Source organism: Acyrthosiphon pisum, chromosome A2 (genome assembly GCF_005508785.2).
Source record: "Acyrthosiphon pisum isolate AL4f chromosome A2, pea_aphid_22Mar2018_4r6ur, whole genome shotgun sequence".
Lineage (NCBI taxonomy): Eukaryota > Metazoa > Arthropoda > Insecta > Hemiptera > Aphididae > Acyrthosiphon > Acyrthosiphon pisum.
In genome coordinates this window covers 51,105,652-51,120,514 of record NC_042495.1, presented here as the reverse complement: position 1 = coordinate 51,120,514, position 14,863 = coordinate 51,105,652, and the positions used below count along the sequence as shown (strand labels likewise).

The 14,863-nt window shown below is 29.4% G+C and overlaps 1 protein-coding gene across 2 annotated transcripts; it reads right to left on the bottom strand.

The window, feature by feature from the left end:
• Window positions 1-648: 648 nt before the first annotated feature.
• On the bottom strand, window positions 649-12,487 carry LOC100166217 (segment polarity protein dishevelled homolog DVL-3). 2 transcript variants are annotated; one of them, XM_003247654.4, is made up of 12 exons: window positions 12,029-12,487; window positions 11,019-11,088; window positions 10,865-10,956; window positions 10,362-10,675; window positions 9,516-9,765; window positions 9,238-9,366; window positions 8,990-9,117; window positions 8,845-8,931; window positions 8,616-8,771; window positions 8,386-8,556; window positions 8,143-8,316; window positions 649-3,280 (listed from the first exon to the last, which is right to left on the bottom strand). In XM_003247654.4, exons 1-12 carry the CDS (start codon window positions 12,187-12,189, stop codon window positions 3,036-3,038), a joined length of 1,977 nt encoding a protein of 658 aa, XP_003247702.1. In that variant the 5' UTR covers window positions 12,190-12,487; the 3' UTR covers window positions 649-3,035. The 2 variants fall into 2 exon arrangements, with proteins under 2 accessions (XP_003247702.1, XP_008187720.1); XM_008189498.3 differs by having other exon boundaries at window positions 8,616-8,756; window positions 12,029-12,189.
• Window positions 12,488-14,863: the final 2,376 nt, after the last annotated feature.

Here is a 14,863-nt window from a genome sequence, read left to right as displayed (position 1 = left end):
TATAAACTATAGGCTATAGTACTAATGGTAATTAGTGGAAAACAAATAAGAGGAAAAGAACTGATTTACAATTTATAAGAAATACCTAGTATTACAGGAAAAGACTTCTATAAGACACCACATTTAGAATTGTATACTCAATTAATATGTGTTTCTATATTTCTTTAATGAATAAGTCTTGTATCTTTATGTGAATCAAATATACACAGTTCTGTGCTACCTGTCATTGGTGCCCCAGGGCAATAATATTTGGCGCCCCCAATAAACATACATATTTAAACATTTGCCACCCTTTAAAATGTAACAAGTTTGGCCGCCTTAAGGCACTTGCACCATTTGCTACACCCTTAGCAATGCTTTGAATATATATGTCATTTGGATAACAAATAACAAATACTTATAATTCAATCATAAAATAATATTTAATATCATTAGGTTTTTTTTTTTTTTACAAGGAATTGTATATTACTGTCATAAAAATAAGCAATACTTAAGTCAATGATAAATACAACAAATTACTTGTGACAATATTAATAAATTATATTTATTTTTGCTATATCTATCCTTCTGAAATTTAAAATTAAATAAAAGAAATCTGCAAATCACTTATTAAAACTATAATGTTTAATGATGCTTTCATACACTATGTTAATAAAAAATAACTGATTATATTATAAAAATCAAAGGTTCATAACTATTAACTTTATATAACTTGAAAAAAACACAAAATTAAATGTATATTATATATTTCTTACAAAATGAATTTGTCTTATTTGTAAAATGGATTTTTAAAAAACAAAACATTATATTTTATTGGTCTATTCTACTTTTATTCAATAAGTCTTGGTTTGACTACAGAAAGAAGATTTATTAGGTACATTACAATAATTGTTACAAAAAATTCACTCAGTATAAATAATAATTTGGCATGCAACAGTTATTACTTATTTAATATTTCCAATTATAAACACATTAAATAAAAATAATAAAATATTAAAAGCATAAATGGTTATGCTACCATAAAACACACAACGTATACATTGATAATTCTTACCCTGTATCAAAAAACAAAAAAAAAAATGTCTTCATATCGGAAAACTTATATAAACATAAAAATAAAGCAATTAACCAAATTTAAAAACTGAGTTTGGATTATTTTATCACAGTCTTATGTTGTAACAGTAAAATATGTGTTAAAACTTAAATGCTAATAATAAAAAAAATATACCAATACAATTAATGTACTTGATACAATATGAGGAATAAACTAGTGAATAGGTTCCACAAAATTATTAAATGCCAGATTTTGTATTTATGAACATTAAAAGTAAACAATTCACTGCTCATAATTTGTTGCCAAATGTTTAACTTTAAATATTATTTTGCAGTTAAAAAATGTTAGATAAGTCATTGTGGCGAATAGAAAAAAAATATTTACAATTCATTTACCATGATAACAGAAATTAATGTATGGTAATCTTTAGTGTCTGAAATATTATTAAGCAATTATTGTTTAAATTTTAATATATGACAGCTAAAGAGAAGAAGTAAATATTATAATACTTGTTTAATCCGATAGATCACACATCATCAAATACTTAATCAAAAATATTGGTTTTTTAAAAGAATAACATTATTAATATAATATGTTAATTAAACAAAATTGTTGTTTTCTGTAAAAAAAAATCAATTTAAATAACTAATATTAGTGTTTCATTAAACTCATACCATAGAAGGATAATTGTTAATTGTTATTAGATAATAAAAATGGATAACTGAGTTGATACATCAACGATTCTTACACATTACATTTATCACTTAAACTCAATTTTAGTTTGTAAAATATTAAACAAATATGAATTTGATTAAAAGCATTACGTTCAGAAAATGTGATATGTGTTAAGCAGATGTTTTTTGAATGGTTGCATACTTTTACATGTACATATATTCTAATTGTCACAGATAGTATACGATTTAGTTTTGTCATACCACTGACCTAATGATGCAAATGAGTTCTTAAATAAATTTGAGGTGTTTCTGAAAGTTTATGAGATAAATCTTTTTTTCATTTAATTTCATAGTAAAAAACTTACAAATCTCAAATAGTTGATTATTATAAGTACTAATTTATTAGATTAGAAAGGAAAATTGTAGGAGAAAAAAGTCGACTTTGAATAAACATTCTGAAAAGTTCAAATTTATTTACAGAATTTTTACCCTATCATTAGATCAATTAATACATTAGAACAAAAATAGTTTAATTTAACAAATAAAAACGATCGCTGCCATTCCTTTTAACAAAACTCCATAAATGACAACTTTTAGTTTAAGTGACTACTAATGAAAACAAAATATATTCCGAATCATATAAAATATAAAAATATCAAAACAACTAATTTTTTAATATTGACCAGATACCATTAAATAGCCAATTAATTTTGATCATTTAAGAAAACTAGATAATATACATACTACTTAACTGTGACTTACAATATTATATTAATTTCTAAAAGCATCAATTAATAAATGTTTAATTAGTTCTTAATTTAATTGGTCATATACTATTGAAATTATAAAATATTTTTAAAAAAACATGGATGTCAGAATTGTCACTTATGGTTATCTATAAGAATAAATAAATTATGTTTTTGTTACAAAAAATAAACATAATAAAAATAGAATATAATTAAACAGATCTTAATAAAAAAAATCAATTGAAACCATTAAGAAATTTTGTCTACAAAAAATATATGGTAAGACTCTGAAAACTAGTTTTCAATTTATAAAAACCTAAAAATTGTCTAAATTAAATTAAATTATAAAAAAACAAAAATATAACTTAAACATGGCAATAATAAACAATACCAAATTATTTCTCACACATTTCTGATGGGAAAATAATATATTTAGTTGTTATTTAGATTTTAAAAAATATAAAGGAGTAATGTGAATAGAACATTGAAACTAGTGTATATTATACATTTTAAATCTTCAACATAAATTGTTTTAACTTACGCTTTTTTTATAATCATAATTTACATTACGTCTACAAAGAACTCGCAAGGATTTCCCATTGCCATACGGAATGATTGTTGACTAGCTGAAAGATCAGTAGGTACATTTGGTGGAGCCATCACTTGAGATTTTTCTGAGCCACTTGACTTATCCACAGTTGATGTTGCGGCAACTGGATTCTGTTGAGCTGTGCCGCCACTATGGTCACTCATAGCTAGCCCAATCATATTTTGTTTCATAACATCTGATCCAGACCTACTACCACCTATAAAAATACACAATTAAATATATTACTGTTATCTTTAAATAGAGACAAAAAGTTATTATATAATATATAAAGTGGGAGCTGCATATTAGGAACACGAGTAATTGATACAATTGTGTTATAGAAACAAAAAGTCTAATGAGGGCTGGCCAACTACAAATAGTAACCAATCACCTATTAGAAACAATCAGTTAATTGACACATTTAACCTTGGTCCAAGTGTTCCTAATAAGCAGCTCCTAATGTATTACTAATAAGCAATAGCTAAAAAAAAAAAAACAATGATTGGTACTTCATTGTTTTTTTCTCAACTATCTGTTACATTATTATTAATGATGCGACTACCTAGTCTATACTACGGAGTACGCACTAATCTAATAATAATATTAGATTTATTGACATAAAATGAAAATTGTAGTAAAATATCATATGAAACAAGAAGATTATACATTAAAATATATACATTGATCATCCTTTCAAAAGCAGAACTTGAGCTGAAAAGAGAAAGTTTATGATACAGATTTGTATTATTGTTTAATAGTCGTTATTAGCGATATTAACGCGTCGACTGCCACGAGCCCGCCGGCGACCCAACACTGATGCGTTAATGTGGAGCCATTTGGGTCGACCCAAACCGAATTATTCTTCAGGGGCCGCTTGGGTCGCCGGCAATTCAAACCTCTCATTGTATTCAATACATTTTATTTTTCGATGGCATGGAGATAAAGATTTTAAAAATGACACCATGGCGTCCAGGGAAAAAAAACGAATAATTTAAAAAAAAAAAAACTATTATATCTATTATACTATAGATGTATTTCGAATAATATTAACCGCCGGCGACCCAAATATTTTTATTTTAAATTTGTATTATTCAGATCTTTCTGATTATAACGCTATGTTCAAAATTACGATTGGACTCTCCTATCTATAAATACACATGAATGCATTACAGTAATGCTCTGTTATTTATATCATAGCTCCACAATTGCACATCCGTGTTGGGTCGCGGCGAGTTTGTGGCAGTCAACGTGTTAAGAAAGTTAAAAACCGAACAAGTTAGAAAATGAACAAGAAGAACATAGACTATAACAATATTTAAAGACTTCGCAATATTTTAACATAAAGAGAGAAAAAATATATATATATAAATTAAGTGAGTGAATAGATATATAAATAAAGATTATTAAACAAAATATAATTTATATATTATTTATACATTTTATAACTGTTAAATTTAAAAATATTAAGATTATAATATATAGAACAAAATTGAATGAACTTATATCTAGGGCTTTGTTGCCCGAATACTGTATTCTTTTTAGAGACAATGACATTAGTGTTAACCTTAAAGCGAGTATTGTAGTTATGACATGGAACATCATAGATTTTTTCATATTATAAAATGCTAGGAAAATGTTCTTAGTGAATAATGCTTTTAAATTAAAAATCTCTATAGCTCTTTATATAAATTAACGGTAGAAAATAATGTAGGTTTATTGAAAAAAAAATTAAGTAGTGACTTCAAGATTCTAAAAGTGAGTGTGATATGTTTCTCCCCAAAAATAAATTCCTTAAAATAAAATTGATTGTATTAATTCAAAGTAAGTTAATTTTTTAATTTGAAGTTAAGACTTTAGAATAGATTTAAGAGACTTACATATATATATATATATATATAGAAAAATTTATAAGTGAATTATTAATATAGTTTAGGTGTACATCCCATTTTAGCTTATCATCAATAAATAATCCAAGGTATTTAACAGTTTACTCTATTCAATGCATTACATTTGCATACATTATTCTTAATATTGTAGTTAATATAATTATAAGTGTGAGTAATGATTTTATAATTAATTAAATGTATAGATTTTTGAATACCGATGTGAATGTAATTAGTTTATTCTCTATTGATCTCTATACTCTATTCACAATGAGATCATTAAACGGCAGCCTAGTTGTGCGCATGGGCGTGGCTTTGTTCCGTGGCAGCGTCTGACAAGTCGCCGTAGTGGAGACGGCGTCTGACCATATGTCCGACTGCCGCCCAACGAAAACTGGTCGCCGCCGAGTAATGATCTCATTGAGAATAGACTATAGTCAATTATTATCAAGCCAGCTTTTAACAATACAAAAACTTTTCTCAGCCATTTATTAAGCAGACATTACCACCGCATGGGATGTCTCTATTTACATTTATCAGATAAAGACAACAAATGTGTGTGTAGCGTCCTTTTAACCCCGTGTCTGTAGTCTGTAATCTGTTCAGCAAGAGAACACGCTGATTCTGTGACCCGGGGACATTATGTGTACATTGAAACCGGTTAACTTATGACAAGGTGCCGCTGGGGAATGCGCAGGATATGTAGAAAAATTTGATTTTTGTCGGTTCGCAGCATGTTCTCTCGCTGAACAGAGTATATACACCCGACCAGCATAGGCGTAGAATGGTGAGGGCTAAGAGGGCTATAGCCCTGAGAATTGTATTAAGCTCCCCAGAAATCTGTTTAGCCCCCTGTGTAAAAGTTTACTGTTTTATACATCCATATTATGAGAGAACTGAAAAATGTTCTATTATTAAAGCAAATAAAAACATGGCTTAGAAATTCTATGACTAACGATAGATTTTCAAATCTATCATTACCTTATATTGAAAGGGACTAAGCTTACATTATTAATTCTGAAGATATTCTTAGTATAATATTTGCCTTAAAAAGTAGGCGTTTAAACCTTATACTATAGTAATAATTTCCAACTTAAAATGTTTTTTTTTTATATTTTAAAATAAAATGCAAAATATGTATTTGATAATAATATGTATGGTAGTATATTATTTATTTATATTTTACTTTAAAATGGGCTTCTTTAGTCCTTTTTATATTTTTTCCCTTTACATTTTTCTATAGTTATATTTGTAGGATATTATTTTCTGTATCTGAATCATTATAGACCTTTTGCGAAGTAATTCGCAAGAAGTTCTGACATACCACAAAAAAAGAGGCAATAGTCCCCCTCCCCCCCCAAAAAAAATTCATCACGCAACGCCTATGCCGACCAGTGTCAACTACTTACATACATAAATTAAGATAATACAGTTATATTATTTTGTCATAGAGTCTAATATAGTATATTATATATTCGATTTTAATTTTGTGATATAGACCTGTAACTGTATAATAAAATACTTGAAAAACTATTCATATGAAAATTGTGCATATGATATTTATATCAGTTTCAATATTTATAAATGCTTTACAAAAAGTTTTAAAAAATTACAAGGGGATCCTATTTTACATGTTCAAGCTTTTTGGCTGAGGAAAACAGTTTTTACCAACATATTATTATAGATTATGAAAAAACTTAAAAATTTGAACATATTACTTGGTATAAAAATTTAAGTAATAGTGAAATGTTTCTACATTTTTTGTACTTGAACGATAAAAACGGAAATCAATTAAGGAAAAATCTTTTAGACACTTTTTCACTTTTTCAACCAAATATTCAACTGTTTTATGTTTGTATATCCAATTACTCGTAGTTCCTTTCAGTAAAACAAATGGTTAGTATATAAACGAGAATCACGGACTACTACACTGGACCGGAAACGTCATGGGAGGCGGGTGACGGGAGGTCGGCTTAGTGTCCATGAGGGAGGTGTAGAATGGGGAATAATACTTGACCTAATCTACCGTAGCCTGGCTTACCACAAGCATACTACCTATTCCTTAGGTAGTAGAAATACATTTAGTAAATGATTTATCATTTAAGTATAGATGGCGCCAGATTAGCTCATGTACAATTTCCCCTCGTACACCTCTCTCGACGACACTAAGAGGCCTCGTCTCCAGTCCAGTGAAGTAGTCCGTGACGAGAATGCAAAATCAGAGCGAAAGATATCATTGGTGAATGAGGTTATTTGATAACTCTTGACATACCACAATATATCAAGTAGTTAAAAATATTGAACTGCTCCAACGTGGGTTAGATGGTTATTTAAATGTTGTTAGTAATGACTAGCAAAATTGTTTTACCTAAACAATATTATTCAATATGATGAATAACAAGAAAATTCTGAACACAAACCACACGGAATACGGTATAGTAGTACCATATTTGGTTCTTAATATTTTTTACAATGATAATGATTTGTTGCAATATAATATATTAAATAACCTATGGAAAATAGCTATATAAATGTTAGTCAAAAAAAATTGTCTAGTCCAAAAAGCTTGAAAATGTAATACAAAGAGTATGAATATTTCAATTAATAATTATTTAATATTTATATACAAGTTTATATCACAAAATCAAATATATTAAATACCAATTGTATACCAAAATAATATATAATTGTATTCTGTTTAGTTGTTAGTAAATGTCAGGCATTCTGTATCTTACTGACAATGGCTGGGCATCTATACATAGTGAATTATTAACCAAATCCAAGATACACATATACAAATCCATATTAGTTCATAGGAAAACTAATAAAAAAATGATAAGAAAATATTTATAAATTCAATTTTTTTATGTTTTAATTAGCATAGATATATTAAATTTATCTTATCTTTTTTTGAGAACTTTAGATTTTCTTGGAAGTTTCATTACTGTGACGGTTAAAATGGTCTAGTGCACACTCCTAGTTAAGCTCTAATTTTATATTTATTTAATAGTATTCTATAATATTTTAGTATCCTACAAATAATATATTTTTGTGTATAAGTGGAGTGATTACAATACTAAGGAAAATGTGGTAGGAAATTTATATAATGGTTGAGAACCAAAAAAATTGTGCTATTATAAAACTTACATATAAATTTTAAAAAACTTAAAATTAATATGGTGAAATAAAAATTTACCTGAACCACTTTCATCTTTATCAAACAAATAACGTGGAGGCTCGCCAGGGTAATTAAATGGCATTGGCGAAGAGTTTGGATTAAAAGTTCCTGAGTATGGCATATCCCAGGCACCACGACTAGTAACACCTACATTATCAATTGGTTCACCCTCTATTTTCATCTGTTCCATACCTATATTAAACATTTAATTTAGTCTTGTAGAATTTAAACAATGTTAACTTTTTTATAATAAAAATATACCTGCAGAAAGTAAATCACCAAATACATAATAACATTGTTCAGAAAATGTAGTTTTATTAACAGTATGTTTGATGTAACCAGCTTTGAGCATGTGCGATGCATATTTCCTTGCTTCTCTACGATCTTGAAATCCATCGACATGCGTCTCTAACCATTCAACTACATCAACCCCTAAAATAAAATATTTTTTATTGGGTGAACTAAATTTAATATATTATAATTCTACAAACCAATGAAAGAGTTAGGAATAACAATTTTGAGCCACATTCTATCCCTGATCTCTAAACCTGAATCAGATCTAGCCATAGCTCTAACAATACTCAGCATGTCAGTAGTACGTACATCCAACTGAAGGTCTTTGAATGCATTAGCTGAAACAGCATTAACTGTAAAAAAAATGCGCACATTTTTTTAAACTATAATTGAAAAAAAAAACAATGATATAAAACATTAACACACTTTCTGTTTCTGCCATTGTTGACACTAGAGAAGAACTAGTAGATGTAACTGTTGATACAGATGGTGGTCGTAGAGGATAAGTTTCGCCTAAAAATTATAAATCAATAAAATGTATTTAAGACTAAAAAGTAAAGTTTAATTATACCTCTCATTGCAGCAGTATGAGCTACCCATGCACCAGGATCAATAGGTCGAACTGGTTCGGTTCGAGGAATAGTAAAATATGATTTTGGATTTGGATCCCAACATTTTGCAACAACTAATTTAATTGGTCTAAATTAAAATATAAACATAACAGATGTTATTCATATTTTATATTGGAATATGTAGAAATGAATTGTTTTATAATAATATGTTTTCCTTTTTACAGAAAATGTAATATTGTTTATTTACCCAGGTGTTTGTACTACATCTCTTAAAACGCGCACAGCTTGATCATTTGACATATTTTCAAAATTGATATCATTAACTTGTAATATCATATCACCCGGTTCAATTCTACCATCCAAAGCTACTGCACCACTAAAATGAAAATATACATAGTATTATAGTTTAATAATTAATACAATACAGTTTTCACTAAATTTTGTATGGGTATTTGTTTTCTAGTATTTATTTAAAATTTAAGAAAGTGTACTAAATACTTATCACATAATAATTTTAAATTTTACCCTTTCATGATAGATCCTACATAAATGCCACCATCTCCACCATTATTACTTTGTCCAACAATTGATATTCCCAAAAAATTAACAGAATCCATGTTCAAAGTCACAGTAATTATATTCAATGACATGCTGGAATCTGTAACTGATGAAAATGATGATGTACGACACATTCCTCCTGGACCAGCAGGTCTTTGGTGTCTTTTACGCCGTTGTTGAGTTCGGCGACGACCACTACCTGCTAAACGCTGCCATTCTGTAAGAAAAATAATTATGAAAATAAGATTAACAATTAAAAGTGGATATTTAAAAAAATATCTTTTGGTCTTATGCCGGAATTTTTTTTCACGATTCCAAATTTAAAATAGTTTAATGCAGTTACTTAAAATCAAGTTTACAGATTTTATAATGTAACATTATATTTTGAATCAAATTCAAGTTCAAGTTTATTTTACTATTATTATTTATATCTTAACATAACTAATTAATGTCTAATAATTTGTTTCTGTTTATTTCTATTAAAATCCACGTTTGTATTCAAATTCAAATTTCGGGAAAGCAGTTAATAAGTTATAAATATTTAAAGTTTATATGAACGGAGTAGTGGACCAATATTTTACAGGGTGTCCCAGTGCTATTCCACTCAGCTCATTTAAAAATTAAATAATTATGTTTTAAGTTATAACTAATTAATTAAATGCCCGATATTCAATATTTTATAGCAACATCATAAAACTGTTGAGAAAATATTTTTAAAAATATCAATAGTTTTTTAAAATATTGAGTGTTTTGAATGAACATCTTGTACAATCATACAATTTCTGATAAAAATTAATAATTATGATAATTTACCACTTGAAACGTTAGTAGCCCGTCCTGTTGTTGTGGTAATTCGACTTGAAGCATCATCCTCGTCAGATTCTAAAAAGCTTGTAGTTTCTAACTCTGAACTCAGCATCGAAGATGAACCATAAGGTCTGTGTTGTTTGGGATGACCATTCATACCTAACCCATTATATTTAAGAAACTTTGGATTTGTTAGACGATGGTGATTTTCACGAGGCATGTGATGGTGTCCAGGACGTATAGAACTTGATATTGATGATTCTGTATCAGTACACGTGCCAATATCTTCTTGGTGTATTCGAGATACTGTTTTCCCAGCTCTAAAAATCATAAATAGGAATTCATTATAATAAATTATAATAGGTATAGGTACCTAACAAAAAAAGGTACTTTAAATATATTTTTATATTTATACATAATTTATTGAATAGTATTGGTTAATAGCATTATATATCTTAATTTGTAAAATATAAACATAAGAAATGTGAACATTTTTTAGTGATACTAACTGATTATCGCCTTGTGTCCTATGTGTATGATGACCAGAATCTGTGCCTTGAGATGTTCCATCAGAGATATTACTACCTTCAGCAGCAACCAACTGAAATTAAATATAAAAATTATAATAGAAAGGACTTAGGTATGGATAAAATATAAATCTACCCATGAAACAACACGGCCGTTAAAACATGGCAATGGAGAATCATCTTCAACAATTTCTTCTTTGACAACTCTGAAATAAAATTTAAGAAAATGTCAATATAATAAGTACAAATGCTGAATTATTAAATACTAAAAATTAATTCTATTAGTAGGCAAGTGTAAGTGTAACTAAGTGTTTAATTTCTGTAATGAATAGTTAAGAACTAGTAAATTAAACAAAATATTATGTAACCAATTAATTAATTTCAAAGGTTTAATATTAATTGTATGAAACAACCTAGGTATGTACCTACTTTGTTAAGTTTACAATAACAGTGGACAACTCGGGAGTGAATACATTATTAGTATAGATTACTGTTATGATGGTATAACATTACTGTAAAAATAAAATTGGATTCCAATTGCATCTATCTGCTCAATTACATAACGTGATAAGTTAAGAAAATGTTTATTTTCTCTCCATCAATGTCAGTGAGAACTTTCTAGTTGTATTGCTACCTTCAAACTCCTGGCTACCGTTAATTAAACAAATAAATAAATAAACAAAATGTCTAAGGGAAGAGAATACTCTTCAACGTTTAGAGAACATTAATCGATATAAAATGAGATTATTTGATAAAATAAAAATTACGAGTGGGAATTTAATCCAAGTCGTTGATGAATTGTTTGTGGCGAGCTGCCAAGATAGTTGGGATTTCTATAGAAAATAGAAATATAACTTGACCAAAGTCGGTTCTGAGATAACAAGAACATATTTGGACGACTGTGTTGACGATTAGTCCGTGGGGTAGGTGTTACGACAATGAACATAAAATGGCCCAAAAAAAAAAACATCGGGATAATGTAAAACTATTGGTGGGCCCTTTTTGCAACACCGATTTGGGCGAACGAATGTGCTTATTATATGCTAATAGAGTAACCATATAATATAATAGTAAATAATTGTCGCCGTCAGCACTCAGCAAACGACGAGCGAAACAACAACAACACGGTTGGTTCTTATCACTAACCCAAAGTCGTCGTCCATAGACTTGAAGAAAAACTTATAATTTGGCCGATTGAGGACGTTTTTGAAATCGGCCAACGTGACCTTGTCGGCCGCAATCGGCAGCTTGACGAGGTACGGCGTGTCCTCGTCATCGATGTGATAGATCACTTTGGTCTCTTCCATTGTCGGTCCGTATTCGGACAGTAATACGCGAACACACACACACACGACACACACTAGGCGGCGTTATCAGCGCAGATCCACCGCGGCCGTAGTTGTTGCCCCGTGTACGTAGATTGTCGTTCGCGGCGCCATAATAAAACGCGAGCTAGTCGCCAGATCGGCACCCGGGAACGACGAATACACGACGTCTCGTTTGTTATTGTTGTGTTTTCACTCGGGGCGAACAACGCACAAGCGCACGCACAGACGGACGGACGGGACGGGACGGGACGGGACGGGAACGACGACACATAAATAATCTTTAATAAAGCACTGGGAGCTCTGGACCTCCCCCCCCCCCATAACCCGCAACCGCACCCACAGCCGTCAGCACCGTCACCCCCACCGACGTCACTGTGCTGCTCCCGGTATGCGGTCCGCGACTCGAGAGTCGCGAGACGCCGCCGAATGCCGATAGGCCGCCTGAATTGATTAGCCGAGACTCCGAGACTCGAAAGCAACGAGTAACGAGCAACGACGAGTGACGACGGTCGACGAGTCGACTGTGGCAGTGCGGTGTGCGGACCGAGTTGAGCCATGTTGTGCGAGTGCATTACACCCTCGCCATATTGCCATTTGGGCAAGTTGAGATTACGACCGTTCTCCGGACAGAATGCCTGAATCAAATATTTGATTCTAACCGGGAAATAGGAAATGGGATACGGCCATTCGGAAGTACGTCGTCACAACGTGGTCACATACAATGTACAATCTAGAAATTCAGACATTCTAGTATTTTACAGTATATTATTGTTCAGCGGTAGGAATAGGTTGTCGAAGACTTTCTCATTTTTAATTCTATAAAAAGCCATCTTAGCTGAAAATTCGTTTCATGATCCCTTGACCCTTGCCTCAGAATATTCTAGGTAATACAATTTTCCATTTTTTGTTGGTTTTTTTTATATTATTATAGGACATTTAATTTCAGTTTTTTGTAGTTTTTGTACAATGGGGGCATTTTTTTCTAATTTTGGATTAGTGGGTTTTTGTTTTATTAATAAATTTTAGATTCTGAGCGGAGCGTTTTTATATTTTGTTTGTTTCTGTCATCACCTTTTAGGACTTATAGTAAAAGTGCTTAGATTTTTATCACGATTTTTCACAATTTTTTTTAAAATCAAAGTTTGAATTTTCACAAAAGGTATAAAAATCACAAATATACAAATTATTTCGAGTTAGGAATTCCTAAAAATTTTTCTTTTAAATCTATGATTTAAAAATGTATAGTAAAGAAATCCTTATAAGGTTGTCTGCCTTTATCAAAACAAAAAAAAGGTCTATGAGAAATTCAAATTGAATTTTTATGAGCGTTTGCTGAAGTTTAAATTTTTACAACATTCACTCGATTTTTTAAGTAAGGATTTTCTTATTTTTTTATAATAACCGTAACCACTTGAGATTTAAGTATATCATAAATGTTTATTTTATCAATTCTTATACTTGATACAATTTTCAAAATATTTTGACTGGTTTTGAGCTGTTTACGTAAATATAATATATTTAATTTTAATTTTTTAATTTCTTACTATAAATATCAATTAAGTTTTATTTGTAGGGCAGCAGTTGAAAAAAATTAAAAATACATATAAGGACAATTTCTTTTTATAATCATTTAAAGTTTGAATTTTGATAACATTAAACATTTATCAAATTTTTAAAATGATTTTGTTGGTCAAAATTTATAAAATGATCAACTTTTATACCTGAGGATTGAAAACTTATAACAAGATTCCGCGTAATTACGTAAGTAAGTTAATCTGTAACCAAAAAATTTCAAAAATATAAAAACGCAGTTTTTATGTTACAATTTGGAGGAAATTACATATTAAATAACCAAGAACAACGATTTTAGTTATTTTTATGTAATTTTATAATATCAACTGACGTCTGACGAACCGTCACCGCTCAGAATCGTTTTTCATATACAATATTTTTTTTTGTGTCTGTCATCAATCATCACCATATATAGGGCAGTAAAACTGCTTCGATGTTCTTCAACAGTATCTTGTTCGATGGGAAAGTGAATCTATATAGTTGGTACAGTCAGAAAAACAACATAAAAGTTAAGGAAAAACAGGAATTTGGAGTTTTCGAGTTTTGGTTTTTGGTGTAACTCTAAAACAAATGACCATATGGCATATATACATGTAATTTTCAATGGTTGTTAATATTTATATATTATTCATATACATTTTTTACTATGAATATCAACAAAATATTATTTGTTGGGTAAAAAGGCTTGAAAGTTTAATACAAGACTCCTAATATATTGTTACAATGAGATTTGAAAAATATTAAACATCATAATGAGCATTTAAAGTTCAAATCTTGACAAAATGCGTAAGAATCACGAAAATGTGCAAATTATTTTGAGTTAGAAATTCCTAAACAATTTTCTTTTGAAATCTAAGATTTTAAAATATAATGCAAGATCTCTTTTCAGTATGTTACTTTTATCAAAAAAAAAAAAAAATGTCCATAACAAGATATTGGATATACCTACGTCCTACCTACTCGATGTAGCGATTTTCTTCAAAAAACGGCAGACCCTAGAAATTTATATCATATTTTTATTTTTTATTTAACAATATGATTTTTAAAATCAAAATTACAAAATTATGAATTACCCCCTTCC

What these genes read in the sequence shown, in the direction of transcription:
- LOC100166217 (XM_003247654.4), bottom strand. Translation starts at nt 12,189, where the DNA reads ATGGAAGAGACCAAAGTGATCTATCACATCGATGACGAGGACACGCCG. An exon ending in TGGTGATTTACTTTCTGCAG is followed by an intron (nt 8,317 to 8,385) that starts GTATATTTTTAT and finishes TGTTTAATATAG; the next exon opens with GTATGGAACAGATGAAAATA. An exon ending in TAAAGATGAAAGTGGTTCAG is followed by an intron (nt 3,281 to 8,142) that starts GTAAATTTTTAT and finishes GTATTTTTATAG; the next exon opens with GTGGTAGTAGGTCTGGATCA.